The sequence below is a fragment of the Gymnodraco acuticeps genome, unplaced genomic scaffold (assembly GCF_902827175.1).
Source record: "Gymnodraco acuticeps unplaced genomic scaffold, fGymAcu1.1, whole genome shotgun sequence".
NCBI classification, from domain to species: Eukaryota; Metazoa; Chordata; class Actinopteri; order Perciformes; family Bathydraconidae; genus Gymnodraco; species Gymnodraco acuticeps.
Genome location: NW_022991180.1, coordinates 5,096,561 through 5,120,075, shown reverse-complemented (window position 1 = coordinate 5,120,075; position 23,515 = coordinate 5,096,561). Strand labels below are relative to the sequence as shown.

At 40.6% G+C, this 23,515-nt stretch overlaps 1 protein-coding gene across 1 annotated transcript in view; it reads left to right on the top strand.

Annotated features, from left to right (window-relative positions):
- Positions 1-23,515, top strand: part of adam12 (ADAM metallopeptidase domain 12) — a 91,641-nt gene that overhangs the window by 32,754 nt on the left and 35,372 nt on the right. The window contains exons 4-10 of the mRNA XM_034237681.1: positions 15,051-15,129; positions 17,026-17,102; positions 19,501-19,690; positions 21,105-21,170; positions 21,834-21,905; positions 22,298-22,467; positions 23,058-23,142. Of these exons, the coding sequence (XP_034093572.1) occupies positions 15,051-15,129; positions 17,026-17,102; positions 19,501-19,690; positions 21,105-21,170; positions 21,834-21,905; positions 22,298-22,467; positions 23,058-23,142 (739 nt within the window). The remainder of the gene's footprint in view (positions 1-15,050; positions 15,130-17,025; positions 17,103-19,500; positions 19,691-21,104; positions 21,171-21,833; positions 21,906-22,297; positions 22,468-23,057; positions 23,143-23,515) is intronic.

The following is a 23,515-nucleotide window of genomic DNA, read 5'->3' as shown; positions in this document are numbered from 1 at the left end:
CTCTTCTGTCACCGTGCAACCTGAGACCAGGCACCAGTGGGGACGGTGGACCTCAGGCTGCTGTTTGGTGCCAACACGTGTACTACTCATAGTTTGGTGCCAAAGCTCTGTGTGACATTACTTTGGATGCCAATGCATTTTGTTCAACCTGTCACCATCACTTTCACAAGGTTAAACACCAGTCACCTACAAACAGGTTATCATTAGCTGTTTACCTAAACTTTGCTTCATTTTGTATGCCTTTTTATTCTATGATTTCCAGATTGAGAGGGGAACATATTGACTCGTGTGGTTTTAAAATACAAGGCAACAACCAGCTGTTGGTTAGCTTAGCTTAGCATAAAGACTAAAAACGAAGGGAAAAAGCTAGCTTGAATCGTCCACAGATGAAAAAATCTGCCTACGAACACATTTAAAGGTAATCACTTCACACATGCACGCCCTGTGGAAAATTCTCTTGTAAAATGTATCCAGTGTGTGTCTCAGTCTCGAGTAGCAATGATTATCTGAACGCACTGATTTCATTGGCTGAATAGCAGCACCTGAGATGATTTACAATGCATGCAGCAGGTCTGTGGGTCGTTGGTGCTGTTAAAGCTGGAAAAGCTGCACTGGTTTAAATAGAAAAGCTGTAATAATACGAATCAATTTTTCGGTCTGCAGCCCGCCTATTAGTGACCTTTACTCTTATCGACCTGAATAATATTTAATTGGTATTCTGGTACCCAAAATAGCAAACCCACCGACGTCATATAAGACCTTCATACAGGTTAATTGCAATGGCTTAGAGTTCTTTAAATCCTTCTGGCTTTTTTTTGGCAATGTGGGATTGAGAATAAAATACATTGACAGATAGTTTCACTTGTGAAAAAGACACATCTTGTCTTGAGAGATGAGGATCACGACTATTAGACAGTTTTCACACATTCCTTTCTGTTTAAGTATTGATCCGATTTAGATTTTGACCACTTTTTCCCCTTGTGACTTTGTAGTTGTAGCTCTTGTTAAGCTTAGAGCACACACTAATCGCATTTCGCCTCCTGCCATCTTTAATTAGTTAGCTAAAGAGTTTGTGGATACTGCAGAGCGTCCTTGGGGAAAGTTGCCCAGTCCTGAAGGACAATATAAGGAAAAAAAAGAGAAAGAGAGAGCCGTCTTAGGCGTTGCTTGGGGAAAAGATTAGAGTGGTAGTTTTTTGACCAGTGGGATCAGAGCCAAGTATCAGAGCCAAGCTAGCTCAAAGTCCCTCAAAGTACGTTTTTTCTCTTAATCTGGGGTTCACTTATTGCCTCCATCGTTTCTTTAAAGTCAGATTGATTTTTTCACAAGTGGAGATCTCTGAGTATAAGATATTTGATATGATAGCCTTTTTTCTTGACCAGATTGATGTTTAAAAGCCCATTACGCTTATTTATAGGTTCATATTTGTGTTTTCCGCCTCTACTGTGATGTAATGTTGAAAAAGTGCTCTGTGTCTCATACTGCCTGTGCTGCAGCACCTCTTTTCACCCTCTGTCAGAAACCAGAGCCCAGTCTGCTCTGATTGGTTAGCTGGCCGTCTCTGTTGTGATTCGTCAACCGCTTACGGATGTCCCCCTTAGCCTGTCATGCACAATGTGTTGGAGCGCTAGCCAATAGAAGCTGTGTGTTACATAGTGATGTCGCTGTGTGTTACATAGTGATGTCACTATGTTACAGAAGTAAACAAAGGAGTCCAATGGAGGTGTTTCAGGCAAGGGGAGGGGGGGGGGGGGGGATGTGGCAGAGAAACTCCCAGACCATTTACATGCACTAAAACCTACATAACACACTACAGGAAAGGGAAAACCTCAATAAGCCCCTTTAATTTGATTTGGCCGTAAATAAAAGCTAAGGTAAACTTTTGTATTCAAATACGTTTAAGGCAACTACGGAAAATTGTAGTTAGAGTACACCAGATAAACTCAAGTATTCTCCAATATTTATAACAATTACGCAATAAGATGTTTGGGTTTTTTCTGTTATTCTTTTGCGTTTAATGAAAGCGTTAAATATATTATTGCACTAATGCAGTATGCCAAGGTATAGCATCATATATTTGTACAATTAATCCAGACCTATGTTTAGGGGCCTGCAGCAGTGGAGAGGGTGGTGTGGGTGTAGTCACTCAGTAATTCTCAGTTATACAAAAGCACACTGAGTGGAACATCTTTAAATGTAACTGCTTTTAACCTCACATATGCTGTACCAAGAGTGGGTCACATGTCAAAGGTGCCAGCTAGCACAACTGTGAGGCACTTAACACAGACTGAAAGCCTTCACACAACAACATAGATGTGAGGCATTTGCCGCGTTGTTCACTAACTAGGCTGCTGCTCTTTTTGTATTCAAAATAGACAGTGTGATATACTGTAGTATGGTGTCATTGGAGTGAATGATTGCCTTGGTGTAGGTAAGCAGAAAATGGTATCAGCTTTGGAGTTTTTGATATGGTGGAGTGGGGCTACAGATGTTCATGGTGCATAATATTCATATTTATCCTCAGCATCATTTATCTGCATCAGCAGGAAACACTGCTGTGAGAAAACCCGCAGAGTATGTTAGATGAGTGATTCCATTACCTCCCTGTACATAAATAGATTGTTCAAGATAATAAAATGTGTGAACTGTAATCCATAGATGAGTCTGACAGGATACAGCCATTCCAGGCCAGTGAATCTGCCAATAGTATGATCGAAATCCCTCATCACACACAACATCAACCATTAAAGCTTTAATGTGAAATTTCAAAGTAGAAATAGCTTTGTGTTTAATTCACAACCTCATCTACGTTATATCTCAGCATGGTGCAAAGAGTGGATCATTTGTAGTGGACCCATGAGAAATAAACACTGCCCTAGACAGCACAGCTTAGCAGCAGTTTTGCACGCTCAGTGGTGTTTATCTGATATGTTTAATGCCAGCAATATCGCACACCATGCTATCAGCCCATTCAGGTGATTTAAGATACAGATTAAAGGAATGATTGAGATTGCTGATGCTGCAGAGCTAAATCCACTGGTCTGGAGCATTTCAGATTGGCGTTATCATGTATGGAGCAGATTATTTCGTATTACATTCTGCCTCGCTTAAACCGCCATAGCCTTTGTGACTCAACTAAACATAACTAACACATATCGCTGCTGTGTGTGTATAAGATACTCAGTGTACAACAGCCTTTTGGAGCCCTCAAAGTTCACATAATGTAGGTTTCAGCCCTATGTGACAAACAGCTTTATCACTACAATGCACGGCTTGCATTCATCAGTTCAGATGGCTAGGGGTGTTTACATACAGCACACACACGGTAGCTGAATACACATGAGAGGAAATGTGTGCTAACAATAAATCCAGATGTGCCTTGGAAAACAAGGTAAAGAGGAAGTGCATCATATGACATCACTGATGGAGGGGAAGTTTTTGCCGTGCTGGGTTCAACTTGACAACAAAGGGTCAGTGGCCCAATCAATCCAGAGCTGTGTAGAGACGGAAGCCATCAGGAATGTTCTTCAGACACAAATACGAAGACATGCTGTTTCTGATTTTGTTCTGAATCTGCAGAGAATCAGATTTACATTTGTATTCAAAGTATGAACAAGGTTTCTTGGAACAGAAACGGGAAATCTATAAGAAAACATGTATGGTTAATATGTATAGTTGGGGAATGTGCTTGTATGTAATTTTTTGCTCATCTTCTCAGTTTTAATAATAATTTACTCACCAAAGCAATTGCATAGATCATAAGTCTGACAATGATAATAAGATGAGCTGTAAACAAACATCTAAATATGGGTGTAAAACTGAAGTTAATCACTGCTGGAATGTAATAACCCATAAATGCACTGGTAAAGTGTATCAATACACAACCAGGGGCCTATACTACGAAGCTGGTTCAACCTAACCTGGATATGTTTGAGTTAGCCGGTTGGCCTAATCCAAAACATATGCGCTCTCGCTAAACTGTACTACGACGCTGGTTATCAAGTGGATCGCTCAAGCCAGCCGTTTCCTCTCTAGTTAGGTGCGCGTTCACATGAAAGGGGTGGTATTTGGAGCATTCGACCAATCACAAACATGGAGAAGCGTACTGACAGCGCAGCGTCATACTTCCTGAATGAAAAGTTAACTTTAATACTATAGTCAAAAATGAAGAAGTTAAACTTTAAACATCCATGACTTAAACCCTTTATCCAGGATAAAAGCCACATAGTCTGCACCTGCAAGGTGAATACAGCTGGCAAAAGAAAAAGTGTTTGAATGCGTACATTAACAGGTTTATGATATCACTGCCCCGTCTAAAACACGATTTGACTTTAATTACATTTGTCTCGAGTGTTTCGTCAACTTAATGTGTTGCTTAAAATAATACTTCTGCACACAGTATGTGACACTGTGAGTGTTGCACGGCCAGATACGGCTCAGCTGACTCAGATAAGAAAATATATGATACATTATAAAGTGATATGCCGCGGACTGTAGGCCTACTTAATGTTACTCTGATCCGGTTACTTATGTTGTGGCAGATATTTAAGTAAGCTTTCTTAACGCTAATGTTATAATAGTCAGATTGCTCTGAAGATGGGAGGTGATATTCTATTAATGTTCACGTTCACACAGTCGGTGATTTTTGCCGGCTGTCTTTCCTGCAACGGCAGCTTTTCTGTATTTCCTTTCTCCTGTAATATGACTTGATCGCTTTAAACTCCGCATACTGAGCTCTGATTGGTCAGCAGGCAGTGCTTTCACTGAGTTGAGCTCTTAGCCTGCAACCTAACCTGGTCCCGACCAGGTTAGCCACTAAGCATAAGTTACCATGGAGATCTAGCCTGCTAAAAATAGAACCAGCTTCGTAGGACCGGAAAGCCGGAGTTTTCCCTGAATTTAGCCGGCTAAGCGAAAATCCTGCTTCGTAGTATACCCCCCAGGTCAAGTACAGTAAGTTCTGTAAACGTTGATATTTAAAACAGACTTTTATTCTTATCATTTGTCTTGTGTCAGACTTCTAGTGTTTCTTGCCTTTTCCTACTCTTTGTTTTATCAATGTGTAACATTGTTATCATCACTGGCTTTATGACTTTTCTATGCTGAGTTCAGATCGTAAACAAATGTTGTGCAGTATTGTATTCAAGACTCCTCACTGGTGTTGCACAGTTAATCAACTAGAAAGGTACCTTACAGCGAAAAGCAGTATTACCTTGGGTATAATCCATTACTTCTAGTACCATTTTAGTGTTCCTGTCGAGATATCAGTCAGGTGTCGGTAGTAAAGTAATCATTTTGTTATTGGACACAACAGCTTACTCTGGCCATAGCCATCAGAGAGATGTAGACTCACTTAAAGCAATACACCTAGAGTATGGGCTCTGATTAACTAAAAATCACTTTGCTGTTTTACCAGCCATAGCCCATCCAATAATTGACATCTCCCGCTCAATACCCAGCAGCCATGATGACTCGCGTTACACCGCATCAGCACCAGTGACTGACTGCTCACCCTGAACCTCATGTTAAAATGATACATCAGTGCCAAGTGGAAGTTTCATCCCACACCATGTTTGCAAGGTAATGGAGTGGAGAATGACAGATTGCATGCTATTATCTTATTGGAGAATCCACGCAGAATCCATGAGTGTGAAGAGTGGGTTTAATGAGGTGAGACATTTTATAAGAGGTGGGGAAGAATTCCTTGTGCGGTGTGGGACTTCAGAGCTGATGTTCTGGGATGTGTGCAGCCAGTGGAGCGGCGGCATGCTGTATTAAAGCAGTTGTCTTGTGCAGCAAAAGGGCTCCATGCAGCTTGAAGTTGAAAGTTGTCAACTTTTAGGATTTCAAAAGAGCGGCATTGGTGTGATTAGAAGATGATTGATATTCATATGCGACAGTTATTTCATGTTTTTTTGCAGGAGTAAGACAAACAATAATAGGAAAGGGAAAATAAATGAAAGACTAAAATATCCTGAATTTCTTTCTTTCTGCTCAGCTCGTAATTGCATACTTCCCCTGCAGACAAAAAATAGTATGGTTTAACAATGAGGCGGCCCAGGGGAGCCACCATAGATTAATTGGACAGATATCAAACCTCTGACATTAACATTTATGCATTTGTTTACTCTTTTCAATGAATAATAATAGGCCACGTCCCTTGGAGATCCCTAGTCACTCATTAGTTACGCTGTGTAGCTTGTTCTGGATGGGAATATTGAAGAAGCAAAAGCAAGAAACAGTTCATCTCAGCACTGGGTGAGCATACAGACATTATTTCCAGGGGTTGTTTAGAATATGTCTTTCTTTTAAACTTTGAATGAAGATGTGATGCTACTGCTCACACTTGATATCCATATATCAGCTTCAGTATGCACGAGATATTACAAACGCTAAATGGCTTTTTGTATTGTGTTTGGCAGGCATGCAGATTATTAACCTATGGGCATCTTCTGCAAAAGATTCAATTTACTGTTTTACATTTTTCAGTGTTTAAGTTAATTTATAAATTCATTTAATTTATTTAGGCATGATGTGCTACGTTTTCCTATTAGCTTCAGACCCTTTTGAAATGACCTCAATCAAAACACTGATGCATTTTTTATACTTTCTTATACTTACTGTAATAAACTCAGTATTTCAGGATGTACTGGTTCTGTAAGCTAGCAAAAATGTCATATTTTTTTAATGAAAAACTGGCTATTCATTGAGGTCTGTATGCTGTACACAATAAATACGTCCTTGCTAATGCTTTTTGTAGCGGATGACCCCCTTAAATGTAGATGATCAATTATGTTGTAGACATAAGTTACAGAGGACTAAAACACTTATCTTCTCCAAAGAAAAATGATATGGAAGCTTGTGCTGAGGAGGCAGGGAACAGACATAACATCATCAATTGTAGAATAAAATGACATGTTTTTATTAGTTATTATCAGTTGAACTGCTCAAAATAAATTGAAAACATGTATAAGAAAATATTTCCAATGCAGGAGGAGGTTGAGTTTGGATTTGGACTCTTCCTCAGTGAGAAATCAGTACAAGATTTCTTCGTCTTGCAACCGTTTGCTTCGTTCCCACAATAGATTGATCAAGCCTGTGTTCAGCGCTCATATTTTTCTAACAGCTCCCCATATAAAGAGTTTACGGTTCACTACTTGTTTGTTGTAGTCTTTCTGCCTCCAGGCATTTTGAGTTTTGTACCATCGCCATCCGGGTGCCCAGAAATATTCCGTGCAGCTTTGTTAGGGTAATAAAGAATTCATACACTCCTTGAGCCACACTTTCACATTTCATAACACTCTAATGTTTAGCTGTGAAAGCTTGGAGCAGTCATTACCACAAACAGCCTCAGTGGTGCAATATGTGAGAGGACTCAGCTGCCAGCGGCTCAGTCTGTACGAAGTGGGCAGGTGGAGCCCGTTTTACCGCAGCTGACCGAACCCAGAGAGAAGACGTTTGGCCTGGATTCATGTGCAGGGTTCACTCTGACTGTACTGTTGATGAGAGCATGTTCCCTATCCCAAAAACGGTTTCCTTTAAAGGGTGCAGGGGGATTATGACATCATGCTCTTTGTACAGTTACAAGGAAAGATATGTTTAGTGCGGGAATTTATTGGATAATATATTCCGGACGTGTAGGCCAGCAGCTATGAAACAGTTCATTCTTTAACAGCCAGGCAGTACCTCACTGCTGTTAGCCGTTTACTTCACAACTAGGGGATATAACATTACATTACATTACATTGCATTTAGCTGACGCTTTTATCCAAAGCGACTTACAATAAGTACATTCGACCAGGAAGACACAACCTTGAAGAAAACAGAATCATATAAGTACATCAGGTTTCATAGAGCCAAACATTTCAAGTGCTACTCAACTGGCTTTAGGTAAGCCAGTCCTTTATTAGTATAAAAGTGCTTCGTTAATCGTTCTAACGCTCGAAGTGGAGTCGAAAGAGATGAGTTTTTTTTTTTTTCTGCCGTCCTGATGTCAATGGGGAGCTCATTCCACCATCTTGGAGCCAGGACAGCAAACCCACGTGTTTTCGCCGATGGGAACTTGGGTCCCCCTCGCAGCGAGGGCGCAACGAGTCGTTTGGCTGATGCAGAGCGTAGTGCACGCGCTGGGGTGTACGGTTTAACCATGTCCTGGATGTAGGAAGGGCCAGATCCATTCGCAGCATGGTAAGCAAGTACCAGTGTCTTGAAGTGGATTCTAGCAGTTACCGGAAGCCAGTGAAGGGAGCGTAGGAGCGGAGTAGTGTGGGAAAATTTAGGAAGGTTGAAGACCAGACGAGCCGCTGCATTCTGGATGAGCTGCAGAGGTCGGATGGCACATGCAGGTAGACCAGCCAGGAGGGAGTTGCAGTAGTCTAGGCGTGAGATGACGAGAGCCTGGACCAGAACCTGCGTCGCTTTCTGTGTCAGCTGGGGACGTATCTTCCTGATGTTGTAAAGCGTGTATCTGCAGCAACGGGTTGTAGCAGCGATGTTTACAGTGAAGGACAGGTTGTTATCTAGGGTCACACCCAGATTCCTTGCATATAATACCTAGCAATCTGCGTCAGTACAAATCGCAATGCCTCACAGCCATCAAACATGTGCTTTCATTAGAAGTTAGGTTTGTGGCTCGACAACACAGCGTTTTTAATCCGGGTATTGCACCTGCAGCCCGGAGTTTTACCCTTTTTCTGTTATCAATTCGGGAATTTTGAATAGGACTATGGTAATAAAAAACACTGCCATTAAAATGTAATGTGTGGTAAAAAGAACAGATATCTGAAAGCATAAAAGATAATGTGACCATCACCCTAAAAGAAAAGAAAACGGCAGTTATCTGTAAGTTTTTAATACTATTGTCGATTCAAAAGTTGTCTATGGTTAGGGGCTCAAACAATATGAAAGAATCCCATACAGTGACATAAAAACACACATTACATTGACCTTAAGGCATTTATCTTTTGAAGTTATATGGTCACCTCTCACTTTGCGCAGTAAAGTGATCAGGAGAGTGGTGCTATCCAATATGGCGACCCGCAGTACCTCAGTGTCCTCCTGTTAGAGGGATGCTGTGTTTTACCCCAAACACACACATAGAAGCCTCCTATCCCCCGAGGAAAAACTCCTATAACCTCACTGTCACTTGCTATCATTTCTCCTTATTACTTTCAGTCACTACCCATTTATCATCTTTCATGGGACCCACAGTCTTCACAGAAAACAGGTCAAGCTGTCATGAAGCAGATCATATGGTCAGTGATGGAGCTAAAGCAGAAAAGTCTTCTGAATTTGTCATCAGGCATTTGTGTTTTCACATGAATGCCTGGGCTTTTGTTAATTTCAGATAGTGTTTTCGAGAGAGAGACAGCCTCCTCTGACTGTATCACTATACCATGATTCATCATTTACTCCTGCTTTCTAGTGCAGAGAGCCTTTCCCCCCCCCCCTCTGCCGTCAGTTTTACTGATGTGATGATTTCACTCGCCCTGGGCTCCACATCACATACTGAGCTGTGAAGCCTGAGGTGAGGGACACAGACGGAGAATGTTGTTTGAATGAGTGTACTCTCTTGGCGATGGAATAACAAACAAAAAAGGCATGTTTCGTTTGGACCTGAACCGAATGTCAACTACAAAGTTGCGTGTAAGTTGTTGGCCTGTAAACTCATACGTTGAGTCATTGGTACACATGTATCTGCGGGGCTATTATGTGTCTTTAATAACTAAAAACAACTTGGTACTGTAAGCAACATTTGTTGTTGTTTTTCTGTCTCGTATTCCAGTCGGATTAGTTGTATTTTGGGATAAGTCATCTGGGCCTTTGTGAACTTACAGCAGAATGTTTTATAGTTACCACGCTGCTCTCTCTGTGAATATTAACAAAGCAAAGATGGATCTTGACTCATTTAGGGGCCATCTTTGCTTTGGCCAGTCAATATTTAAATAGGCTCTGCCGATCAGCCTGTCTGATTGATATTGGTGCGCTGCCTGCTGGAGCGTTTATATTGGATTATCTCTGCTCATTATTCTGACTTCGTGGCCCCCTAGCAGCAGAACTCAAACACAGTTGGTGTGTCTAACACCACTATCGATCAAAGCGAGGAACCTTAACAAATACAGTGTAGATAAACATGACATGACAGAGGAGGTAACCTTATGACTTTGGTGAACCACACCTTTGTGCCACCATTAGGTTAGCATATCTATTATAAGAAATGTGTCACAACTTTTGTATTATCATAAAACTTGGGTCAGGAAATGAACCAGGGACTTCTTCCACCTACTGCGACACAAAACTACACTCTCAACTTTTACACTCAAAAGTATATCTACATATTTACGAGTTACTTTTGCAAATCCCAATGATCTACTCTCTCATTGGCATGCATTAGATCCACTGTAATCATTTATTATCAAATGAATACATGAAAATGCTTCACTTTTGAAGCAGGTTGCCTGTTATCCTTTATTTCCTCTCTGTGATGAAGAACACCTTGGAGCAGATGCCAGAATTGAAACACGTATACTACATGTCAAATAAATCGTTGCACACAAAGGCCAAAATGCCTTCTATGTTGTCGTATGATTGGTTGCTGACAAGTAATGTAGCATTATAAATGCATAAAACACACCACGGCTACGTTTCATCCCTTCCAGTCAACGTCATGGAGACAAATAAGGGCATTTATTACTGAAAATGTAGCTCTACTAAAAACCCCAAATCTATCAGCACGTCGTTCACCTTCTGCATTGCTCCTCTCCTTGTGTGTGATGCTCAGCCTGATACTATATGTCCCATGAGAGCAGAGAATATTAAGGACTGTATGAGATTGTACTATAGGTGCTCCTGATCAGTTTGTGGAGCTGCAGAATGTATGGTCATAGTGCCACCAGCTGATTTCATTTGTACATGTTCCTTTTATATATACATCTACATCTGCCTGATGGGTTAGCACAGACTTTAGCTCGGACAGTCATTGTTCCCAAAGGGATGATTCCTTATGACTTGGTGCCCCTGTGACTTCTCCACTTTTTTGGTTCACCGTAACATGGCTCCAGAGCAATTATATGGATCACATTGAATTGTTTCCATACAGGATGAATTATGATCACTTTTTGTGTTTACCATCATCACATATTTCTATTGGTATAACCTAGTAACCTAGTTCAACACTGATTAAGGACACAACTATACTGAGAAGCCGGTTACCAAACTATAATATAGATAAAGTGATCAAATGAACATCTGGGGAAACAAAACAGATTGATTTTATGGCTTACTGTGTTTCACAAGCTACAGTTATGTGGTTGTTGGCGTGTACGTGAGTAATCCTTCTCAAAGCCAAAGAAGGCACTTCTCATATTTTGCAGTTCAGGGGATTTTTCTGTTTTTCTCCCTCCTCTCCTCCCACTCTCATCTCCCTGGTTTACTCTGACTTCGCTGGCTTGTACACTCCATTGCCCCCGCCTCAGCCAAGTCTAAGCTGAAGGGACATTGAGCTGTATGTAAATCAATTTGGAACGCCAGCCGTATGAGGAAATAGAATTAGACTTGTCAACCACACCTCTTTAATTCCTCCTCTCTTCTTCTTCTTCATCTCTCTCTCCTTCTGTAGTTGTGTGCTCCTTTTCAAGTTAGGCATACTGTACCATAAGACGCAGCTATAGGAAGGCTTAGGGTTAGGCTGGTGGGGGGAGAGGGAATTAAAATAAATCACTGAAGTTAGCACTCTTCAAAGGAAGCAGAGAGAGTGCAAGAGCCATATTTCTCTCAAATGGCTCCTTGCTCAAGGGGCTTTGTGTAGTGGTGAATTATTACATGAGGCATGGAGTCACATATGTAAATGAAGCTCGGTTATTTAAATTTGCTCCGAAACTTGTACTCTATGCACGCCACAGAAAGGAATGATTTTAAAAACACAGATTTGTGTAAACAGCGTGTGACGCATGCAGTTTGGGCTCCATCTATTATGCCATTGGAGCAAGGCTGATTTGTTCTTCTTTTTAAATAACACTCATCCAAACACATGTTTGGTTCAACAACAAGAACAACAGTTCTATCTGCCGTATTTCAGATTGGACAGAATGTCATATCAGGGAAAGGGATGTTGTATGGTACACAGTAATGAGTTTTTCTGCTCTCTCCTGGTCTGTATGGTCTCAGAGTTTTGCTAGTCATATCTCTGGAAGCCATTCATTGATTGTTGTGTTAGATGTGCTGTTTGTCAGAAAACCACTTAAGTCAAGAGATAGAAAGGAAACAGGGACATATGTTCATCTGAGTTATCAGGGATTGAAAAGGTGGACAAGAAACCGTAATATCTTTTTGAACGGCTTTAGTAGTAACAGCTTAATAATAGGCTTAGTCATACTGGTAATTAAGTGTAAACACTTAGTGTAGTTAACATACTAGGCTCTGAAGCAATGCGTTGGAAGCCATTCATCAGGCGTTTAAAAACAATCAATAATTGAAGCTGTAAACTATTTTTCAGAGAAATTCAATTAATCCTTCAGAGCAGTTTGTAAGATGCTAAATAAAAGAGATGGGAGATTATTTTCTCAGACAAACAACAGAGTTGTCTTTCTCCCAGAGGCGCTATTAAAGAGACCCTCATTCATCACAATTAACCTGGGCGGCTATTAGTGAATCGTTAATGAGTTGTTAGACTGTGTCTAATGACTCGCAACACACACTTAGGAGCATTGAATCAATGGTTATTGACTCAAGCAATTATAGTAGATTGATATATCATTTTTGTTATATAAATATGAAGTTAGAACAGTACATTTTACAACACATATTATAAAACATGATGCAACATATTCAACAATTGCAGTTGTTCAATGCATTGACAGTTTGAGGTTGAGACCATCATCATCACCACATGACTATTTTCTCACATCCTTCGCATCTCTGCAACCTTGTCTCAGAATACATATCGCCTCCTGTCTTTAGAACAAATACTTAAGGACCATTTTAAAACAGGATTTGGAGAATGCTTTGGGGATTTTCATAACAATACTCACTGCCACTCTATCTAAATTGCATTTGATTGGCTGCATGTTTCTCTAGACAAAACCAGGCATGCAGCTGGGTAATTGTTGCTAAGAAGGCAGGTGCAATCACACAGAAGTATTATGCTATTCAGAGAGAAATGGCATCCTCGCTTTCCTCCATTTTGGGGATTTAGTGGCAGAACACAAGCAACACTTGGGTGAGCATGACATTCTCCATCTTCTCTCAACGCAAATGTCAAATCTTGTTTTAAATACACATATGCCCAGGAGAAAGTAAAACCAAGGCCTGTTTATTAAAGGTTTGTAGACCGTCCAACAACATTACATTTCATATACTGGGTCAGTGAAAAAGCAGAAGATATTTGAGAAGCAAGGGCACTTGATCACCAGCAGGGTCATGTTCAGCTGTTTAGGATGCACATCCCACACCAAGGAGCTGAAAGGTAACCAGCAAGGTTGAAGGAAACTCTTTTCAAACGCACAGTAAACATTGATGGCCTCATAAACGATGTCCTCTTGCCAAGGAGTTGATTAGAAGCCGATTTCATCGTGTAAAACCTGCAGCTTTACTACAGTATGTGTCGTAGTATCAAAGCCACGCTGCCCTAAGCTGACTCTACCAAACATGCCTCCAAAGTACAGCATGTGAGCTTTTGCTGGGAATTACCACAAATCCTATCTTTACGGCAAACACATCCTGTATTAGAGCATTTTGAATTGGTCCTCTTTTCAACAAAACTTCATTGTATTGTGTTGGTGTTATAGGGAAGTAGCAGTCCACCTTTGCAAGTCAACATAAAGAAACATATTTAGGGATTTTTCATGAAGCACACACCACCCACTCATGTCATCCATTTATAATGAGACATGCTGGCCTCTTTAAAGTGATTACTGGCCTGTGGCTTATCAGATTTGTTTTAGAGCTTGGTAATGGCGTGATAAGGCACATTAAAGCGATAATAAGTATTTAATGAAGTTAAATGTGGTCAGGCTCGGGCCACCGAGGATTAATCCTTTTTTAAACAGGTCATCAAAAATGTGAATGTACAGACTTATGTATAAAATAAGTCCTGAAGTATGCAAACAAGTATATTATTGGCGTTATCCGATCCCAACTAATTCAGTTTGTTGGTCCATGCAAGCTGTGTGGGATGGCAGGGCGTTGTGGGATATGAATGAACTCCGCTGTGAACTGGACACACACTGTGTTCCAGTTTGTATATCTTCTTCTTTCTTAATGAATCCCATGTTTTCTGCAGGAAAAAGTCAAGTTGACTTTTTGTTTTTGTATCTTTTGATGCATTATATTCACCTTTGGTCCATAATGCGTTTTGTTTTTTTAAATCTGGAAATAAATCAAGTCACTCACAGACTTAAAATGTGACTTTCCTGCATTTTTTCACTTGCTATTAACTCTTTACCTGCTACTTTCCCCTCTCTCTTTTTAAATTCTGCTACACACACACACACACACACACACACACACACACACACACACACACACACACACACACACACACACACACACCTTGAGATCATCCTTTCCTGGTGTCAGTGGGATTATGCAGCTGCATCAGATGGGTGTTCCTGATGCTCCTTTGTCAATGTTTGGGATGGGGCTCACTGTGTCCATCTGCTCATGGCCCTAGGAGGAAAACACACACACACACACGAACACAGGGTTTGAAATATGCCCACAGACACACACACATACGCTCAGAAACACACATGAAGAAAATAATTATTTCAGCAGGGATTCCACCGAGTCATGCTGAATGCCAGGGGATTCAAGCACATGTACAGATTGCCTAATACATTCTCAGAAATGCAAGTCTTTCCTAGCCTCAGAATACTGAGCATCTCATCCACATTATCCCCTAAATCCTGACAAGCAACACTGAATCTACATACATCGTCAACCAAGGGTCGAGTTTTCTTAGGAGTCTTAAAATACAGATTTTTTTCAGACACATTCACAGTGTTGAACAATTACCTGGTTTTCTGACATGTCCTTTTTTGCTCTCTTCTTAGGGGTCTCTTTACAAGCCATTACACTGAGACACATTACCGGGAGGATGGAAGAGCAGTCACCGGTGCTCACAACTTCACGGTACGGTGGCCCTCCAGTGCTTCTGACATTCATGGTTGAGTTGACGGTGCTCCGCAGGCACGCTGTAAAAACTGACCCTTAAAAGTGATCCCAAAGACAGATGGGTTTTTTAAATCATGGAAGATCACCGTTATAAATGATAATCCTCTCTGTACCTTTTGCATTGGTTAAAACATCTAATTCAGGATTGAAAATAAATCGATTGTTTAAATATTATTTGTTTTGTATGTATTCAAAAGGACATCAATGATGTGGCTTACATGATGATACGGTGTGTGTTATGCTGGTTGTTCTTTAGCCAATATTGCCATCAGGATGTTATTATTGAATCCCCTTTCAGCAGCTGACATATTCCCGAGTCCTTTCTTACTTTCTATTCCATACTTTTGGACATTTAGGAGAGCCTGATGTTCATTTTAAACGCTAAGTATGTATCGAGGACACTCTCTGTGGCAGAATCGATTCTTCATTATATGAATAAGTTGTTTTTACTCCACAAGTTGAAGTAGAAACAAGATGTCCCTGCATGACAACAAAAGGACATGTTAGCAGCCATTATGGAGGAAAGAAAGCCTTTGTGTCTTCATAAACCAGGGATTGGTGACTTGAAATCATTCCCTCCTCTTTTTTAACAACGTTTACAGTCTCTCTTGGATGAATAATATTTGGTAATAAAAAAATAACTGACAAGTCTATTTCCTGCAAAGTAATTCAGTGTTTTTCACTCTCTCTCACCTTTAATTTTGAGGGGAAATATGTGACATCTATTGCATCAGCCTGTCAAATACAGTACAAACACTGGTTTGTCTTTGATAAGCCTCGTGTGGCTGCACACTTTCAGTACCGGCTGTCACTAAATTCAGCCGTCAGCTATGTGTTAATCAGGCGGCACTGAAAATAAGTGTATTGCATATTAACTCCATATAAAATAAACAAAATAATTCATAGGAATATAGCTGTGCAGCTCTTCTTTTAGAAAACATGTCAAAACATTTAACAATAAACCTAAAAATAGTTTTTTCTAACCTTAAAGCCACTCAAGATGAAAAAAGAAACCTGGAAATCTGGATGTTATAGCATTAACCAAGATGTATTCCTTCTCTGTTCTGCTTTAATAGCTTTAGGAAATCTAAAAATGCTTATGTCTAAATACTTCTCTTTGAATGTGTTTAGCTACTTTCAAAGTCACAGACACTGAGAAAGACAATCACTATCCCCGCCTGATGTTTCCTCTCTGGAAGGTGAACTAATCTAGGTCGAGCTACGCTGAAGAACAGAGCCTTTGTAGTTGCTCTATTTTTACACTTAATGTAATGCATCTTAATTTCATCACCCCTGACTCAGTACTGTACTTGACAAACAGAAATTGTAGGAAATTACAGTTTAATCCAAAAACCTTACTCTAAACTTTAAGTATTCCCTTGTTCAGTTAAATACAAGGGATGAGAAATGGTCAGGGTAGTGACAGCTGATTATAAGAGGGCTGAAGAGCTGCTAGACAGTAAATGGAGGTCTGTCTTCCCTCTTAAAGAGAGTCACTTCCTCTGCTCTCCTTGTGCTCAGACAACAGTGTTTCACGGTGTCTGAGGAGTAGCCTTAAATGTCCCCATTTCCTTCCACAAGACCACTCTGGTGGAATAATGAAGGCAAAACAATTCCCACTTTACTGTCTCCTCCCATCCATGTCAGCTCTGCTGCTTTTCTATTCAACTGTGTAGGTTGCATTTATTAAAAAATGTACAGAAAGAGACAGGGGAACAGACTGTAACAAACTGCTTTTTTATAATACTGTAAATCATTACCTACCTTATCCAGTGGTTGGAGCCTTCTTTGTATAAAAGGATGTCATCCACATCATGTAAACCCTTTTAAATAAATCATTTCTGACTGTTTTAGAATAACTGCTACTACCATGGGGAAGTGCAGACGCATCCAAACTCTGATGTCACCCTCAGCACCTGCTCAGGCCTTCGGTAAGAAACATAACCGTCATTTTGTATTCATGGAGCATCTCAACACTGCCCTTTAAGTGCTATTTGCCACTGCAATGTTTATATTTACTGAAGTCACTTGGCACAGCAGCACATCACTCTTAAGCCCCTTAAGCGCCCTGTCAGTAAGTTTGTGTGTGACCCGCAGGAACGGGAGAAAATGTCACACCTCATTGTCTTTGTCCACAGAGGCTTTCAGTAAATATCTGCACTCACTTTGGCAGTAATTGGCTTCCTGCTGTTGCTAATGACCGACAACAATTGGAAGATTTGAGATTTGGCCATCAGCAGAAAGCTTTAAGATACACAATGTCATTTCCTGCCTAATTAAACATTTGTGATAACGGTGAATGTTTATTTTGACATTTTTAATGCAATTACAGCTAATGACAAAGAACATTAAAGGTACTAACTAGGGCTGCACGATTTTGGGAACAAATCTAATTGCAATTTTTCTGACAAATATAGCGATTGCGATTCGAATTGCGATATTTGTTTTTAAGCGACCCAACGGAAGTTTATTGTAAAATGCGGCCATAACTCCGGCTAGGAAGGTCGTATCAACATGCTCCCGTCTCTAGCACCCCCGCAGCCCGAGCTACGAGTGAAAAAACGAAACTTACATGAAACTTCCGTTGGGTTGCTTTAACGTCAAGCTTCAGTTTAAGATTCACCCTGTAATTAGGGTTGCCAACTTCCAGAAATGGAGAAACGGGACACATGCATGTGTCCCCCGCGCACGTGCGCGCGAAGATTTTCGGGTTTCTGGCGGATTTAGTTATTTTTTTTTGTTACTTTATTTCGGTTTTAGCGTTAGGGTCAGGTTAGGGTTATGTTATTTAATTCTTTTGGGGGAGCCAGCCCCTAGGGTTTGAAAATGTTTTTGGGGGTCAAACCCCCCAAAATGCATAGAAAACTATGCATACCTATAACACAATACAAACACAATGGTATTACACCTGCATTAGGCTACTACATCACATTGCACATCAGCATATTCAAATCGGATAGGTGGGCACTAGGGACATCTTGGTACCTCGATGTACAATTGGCTATTTTGTCCAAAATGTTAAAAAAATTAATATTTGAAAAATGGTATTAAGTAATGCAAAGTATACATGATGTGAACATGCACGGTACATCATTATTAGACTTAATGTTATCCTTCAACCAACCATTTTCCCAGCATTTTCCCATCAATCAGCTGACTGACTCTCATACACACACACACACACACACACACACACACACACACACACACACACACACACACACACACACACACACACACACAGAAGACCCGAGACAGATCTCCACTCACTACCCAACTGTGTTTTTCTTCCCACTGTTTGTTGTAAGACACAAGTCTTTTCTTTTTAGAAGGGCCAGGGCCCAGAACCACATCCTCTCTCTCTTCTCCTCTTTCATTATCACCTCCTCCACCGGCAGCGCTCATTTCCCCACACGACTGAACAGGCTGACATGCCACACAAACAATGATGCCGTGACCGCGGCCCACCGGAGAAAATCTCACACACACACACACACACACACGAGCATTGTGCCTGCCCTGTCAACTGAGCGGTCCTAGCGCCCTTCGCATACAGCACACAAACACACAGGCACGCAGCCAGACACACTGCATTGCGCGCAAACAGAAAAATATTTTTTATTTTTCCCTTTACACTGGAGTCCGGGACAAACAAAGTCCCGTACGGGACACGCCCCTTTTGGCTCAAATACGGGGCGTCCCGGCTAATACGGGACGGTTGGCAACCCTACCTGTAATAGAAACATGTGATGGAGCATTACTGACCCAGATGGTTTGTTTCACCAAACCATCTAAAGCTCCATTGGAAGCCATTTGGAAAGGGCAGACACTTTCAGAAGCACTTGGCAGGTGATTGGATCAATCTGTCTATCACCTTCTATCATGGGCTACTTCTGATTGATTAACAATGGCTGGTACATGTGGAGCACAGCACTTCTGATTGGTGTGGATGACTGACACACAAGAACAAAAAGAAAAAGAAAAGTAAAAAAAAAATCGCAGGCTTTGCGATTTGATAATCGCATCATTTAAAATCGATTAATCGTTCAGCCCTAGTACTAACACGTTATGATTATTATAGATCAGAGGTGCATTACCACATTAGAAGTTCTAATGGTAACAAAGCTCTGTGTTGCTTGGCCACTTTGCTAAAAAAAAGAATACATATTTTATAGTTTTGCTTCAGTAAAAGTGGGCCTGTAGAGAAAGAAAGTGCTACCTTAGTCGTAAGATTTTCCATCAGTGTGCCACACTCAGTCAAAGTCTGCATGTGAGGGATTGGTTTCTGCTTTGATGCTCTGTTTTCATATTGCACTGCTGTCTCTGCAGGGGCTTCATCGCACTTGAAAACAAGACGTTTATCATTGAGCCAAAGCCTGGACATGACAACGGTGCTCACTTCATCTACCGAGTGGAAGAGCTCGCACTGACCCAAGGAGCCTGCGGCCACGGCTTCAACATGTCCTCTGTTGCCCCTGAAAACCACATCAAAAGCCCCTTTCAATCCTTCCACACGAGGGTGAGACTAGTATTATGTTTGTTTTTTTATCACAACATTTGTATTAAAGCAACAGTTCAAAGCTATACCGTCATCAATTCAAGCTGATTTTTTGTCATATTTAATTGTCAAACATTTCTAAACGACAAGACTTACATTTACTTAATGAAAGATAAATGGGCGTTTGACCAAAGATCAGCAAACTGGCAAGCAGACCAGTTTGGATAAGTTCCCAGAGGGTGGGCTTTAAACATTTTATCTGAGCTTAGAGCCCAAAGTCAAGAGCCCATGCAAGTTTGGCCAATGATTTTTACGAAGCAGGTGCAGCATCCATCTGCTACTATTCCCAAGCATCAAAAACCCAATTTAAGTCAGGAAGTGAAGCTTAACAACTTACAGTACCTAATTACCCCTGAGTAATATATAGGCATTCTGAGTAATATATAGGCATTCTGAGTAATATATAGGCATTCTGAGTGATATATAGGCATTCTGAGTAATATATAGGCATTCTGAGTGATATATAGACATTCTGAGTAATATATAGGCATTCTGAGTGATATATAGGCATTCTGAGTAATATATAGGCATTCTGAGTAATATATAGGCATTCTGAGTGATATATAGGCATTCTGAGTAATATATAGGCATTCTGAGTGATATATAGGCATTCTGAGTAATATATAGGCATTCTGAGTGATATATAGGCATTCTGAGTAATATATAGGCATTCTGAGTGATATATAGGCATTCTGAGTAATATATAGGCATTCTGAGTGATATATAGGCATTCTGAGTAATATATAGGCATTCTGAGTAATGTATAGACATTCTGAGTAATATATAGGCATTCTGAGTAATATATAGGCATTCTGAGTAATATATAGGCATTCTGAGTAATGTATAGGCATTCTGAGTAATATATAGGCATTCTGAGTAATATATAGGCATTCTGAGTAATATATAGGCATTCTGAGTGATATATAGGCATTGCAAATTAAGAAAAGCATCAGCTCTAAAATAGATCATTGAAGGTTATATACAGTATACCGTCATTTACTTTTTAAGAACTATACAATGATAATACATAACATTTCTGAGCGGGTTGTTGCTGCTTTTTGGGTAACTTACATATTTACTTTTATTAGATAAAATAGCTGATATCCCTCTAATATCTGTATGCAAAATGTAGCAACAGCTAGCAGCCATTAGCTTAACTTAGCTAGCAGGAAGAATGGTAACAGGGGAAAAAACATAAGGAAATGTATCTACTACCATCTTCTAAAGCTCTTGGCTTGAGAGGGTTTATCGAAATCCTAAATGTAAACCCACAGGAAGTACTACATAGTTAATTGTGCTTCTAATGTGTGCCACTGTTTCTTTTCGTAAAATGTCAAAACATTTCTAACCTGCAGCATCTCTGTTTTTACCTCAGCATAAAAGGCATACTCAGAAGACAACCAAGTACGTTGAGCTGATCATTGTTGCAGACAACAGAGAGGTAATGCACCTATCTTGCCATATCCATTCACAAAAACAACCAAACACACAACCCTTCACGCTTTAAGCAGAGAAAAGCAGGGTAAGCTGTAGAAACACTAGAGCAGGTCCCATTGGGGCTGTGGAATTAGGTCAGTGTGGTCTTGTGGCAGAGGCTCAGTTTTGACAGGAAGTGCTGAAAGATTCCCCAGCAGACCAGACAGGAAACAGGAAAAAGCCTAGTGGATACAGAAGAGTCTCCCCTAAGCACTGACGAGCTCAATGTGGGGTTTCCTCCTGGCAGCACTCTGCCAACGCCTCTGACCTGAATGGGAAAAAAAGGGATCAAGTAGGTTGTGTAGGTTGTCGGCTAAGATCTGACTCCAACACCAATGCAGGTGGAAACAGCAAGTCTGCATTTTGGATCAAAAGCTTTGCAGGCTGTCAGATCTGCCAATATACCTGCTCCCTGCGGCCGTGCCATTTGTCTCTCTAACACTGGGAGATTTTTCTAGATCCAGATGGTCACAGCTTGACAAGCTGCCTCACACTCAGAGAAACATATTTCCTTTTGCTGGTATTTTTTCAAGCTTTTTAGTTGTGAAAATGATTTGTTTGTGAAAAATCCATATTGCTTTCTTCTCAAATTCTCGCTAACACTGATTACATTTTATTTTGATTTCAGTTTCAGAAACAGGGGAGGGACGTTGAGAAGGTGAAACAGAGACTGGCAGAGATAGCCAATTACGTGGACAAGGTACAACATCCTCTTCCTTTTGCAAAGGGGAGATCAATCACTTTCTGAAATAGAAATACTGCTGGCAGAGGAGATTAATGGGATGACTGTGAGATATTAATGTTCCATTAAAACTGAAAGCTGCTTTTAGTCTGTATAAAATATCTATAGATGTAGATCTATGGCTAGCAGGCACTTTGGGACGAATGGACTTACTTGAGAGAACATAGAGACATGGAAAAGATGTGCTCTGATCATTTGAAAAACATGAAAAGAGAAGCTTTCACTAATGCACACATTAGCGTATTATTCATTTATAGCAGCGAGATAGAGTAACCACAGTAACAGTGCCTCAAACTCCTGCTGTTAGCATCACCTGGCCTTATATCCACACTGACTCTCCCTGCTAACAGTTCTACAGAGCCCTGAACATCCGGGTGGCCCTGGTGGGTCTGGAGGTGTGGAGTGACTCTGATAAATGTCCCGTCACCCAGGATCCCTTCAACACTCTGCACGAGTTCCTGGATTGGAGGAAAGTCAAACTGCTGCCCCAGAAACCTCACGACAACGCTCAGCTCATCAGGTGGATTTTTATTTCAAATGAAGAAATCAAAAACTAGAGACCGTATTTGGTACAAACGAAAACAGATCCTTACCGGGCCATTAGCTACAGATGTGCTTTTTCTTCACATTAGTGCAGACTATTTCCCAGAGGATACCATGGATTATTACACTGACAGCTAGTCACCCGTTGTGTTCCATTAATTTATTTCACTGTTATGTAAATCACGTTTTTGAAAGTTCATTCTTGTAGCATTCTGGAATGAATGTAGTTTATATGGATCCCTGTTAGCCGTCACCTGTTATCGTTGTTTAAAACTATTGTATTGACAAACTAACGTGATACACTACATCTGAACCTGAACATTATTCTAAACATGATTGGAAAATCCGCTATATTATTTAATTGACACTTTGTGGGTAACAACATACTTGGATACAAAAATAAATAAAGATAGTGCATAACAAATTCAAAAATAAGATGCAAGATGCAAGGGAGACAATATCATGCAGAAATGCACAAAATGCAAACACTTAACGGCTTGTATATCCATAAAGAGCACTTTTCTCCTAATAAAATGTTATCTCTTCTTTTTCCTACTTCTGTCGCAGCGGGGTTTACTTCCAGGGCACCACCATTGGCATGGCGCCCATCATGAGCATGTGCACAGCTGAGCAGTCTGGAGGCATTGTCATGGTGAGCGTTAAACCTCCTTGCTGCTCCCACACTACTCTTCCTCTGTGAAGCCAGATGTTATCAGAGTGGACATTGTTCCCATTCAGCACGCTAACACAATCCACACATGATTTCCACAGAAAAGGTGTTCGTTGTTTGCTGGCAGGAAGACGTGATTTGAAACATTATGATATTTTTGTTGGCACTCCGGCAATTCATGTCCTCATTTTTTACCACAAACACCCACGTGCACACAAAGGAATTGGACTGCAGATAGCGCTCCCTTTTCAATGTCAGCTGAAGTCTTGCTATCATTCAATCAGGCTTCCCTGTGGCATCTTTAAAAGCCTTGGTGAGGCACAGAGGTAAATCAAATGTAACAACGTTTAAAGAG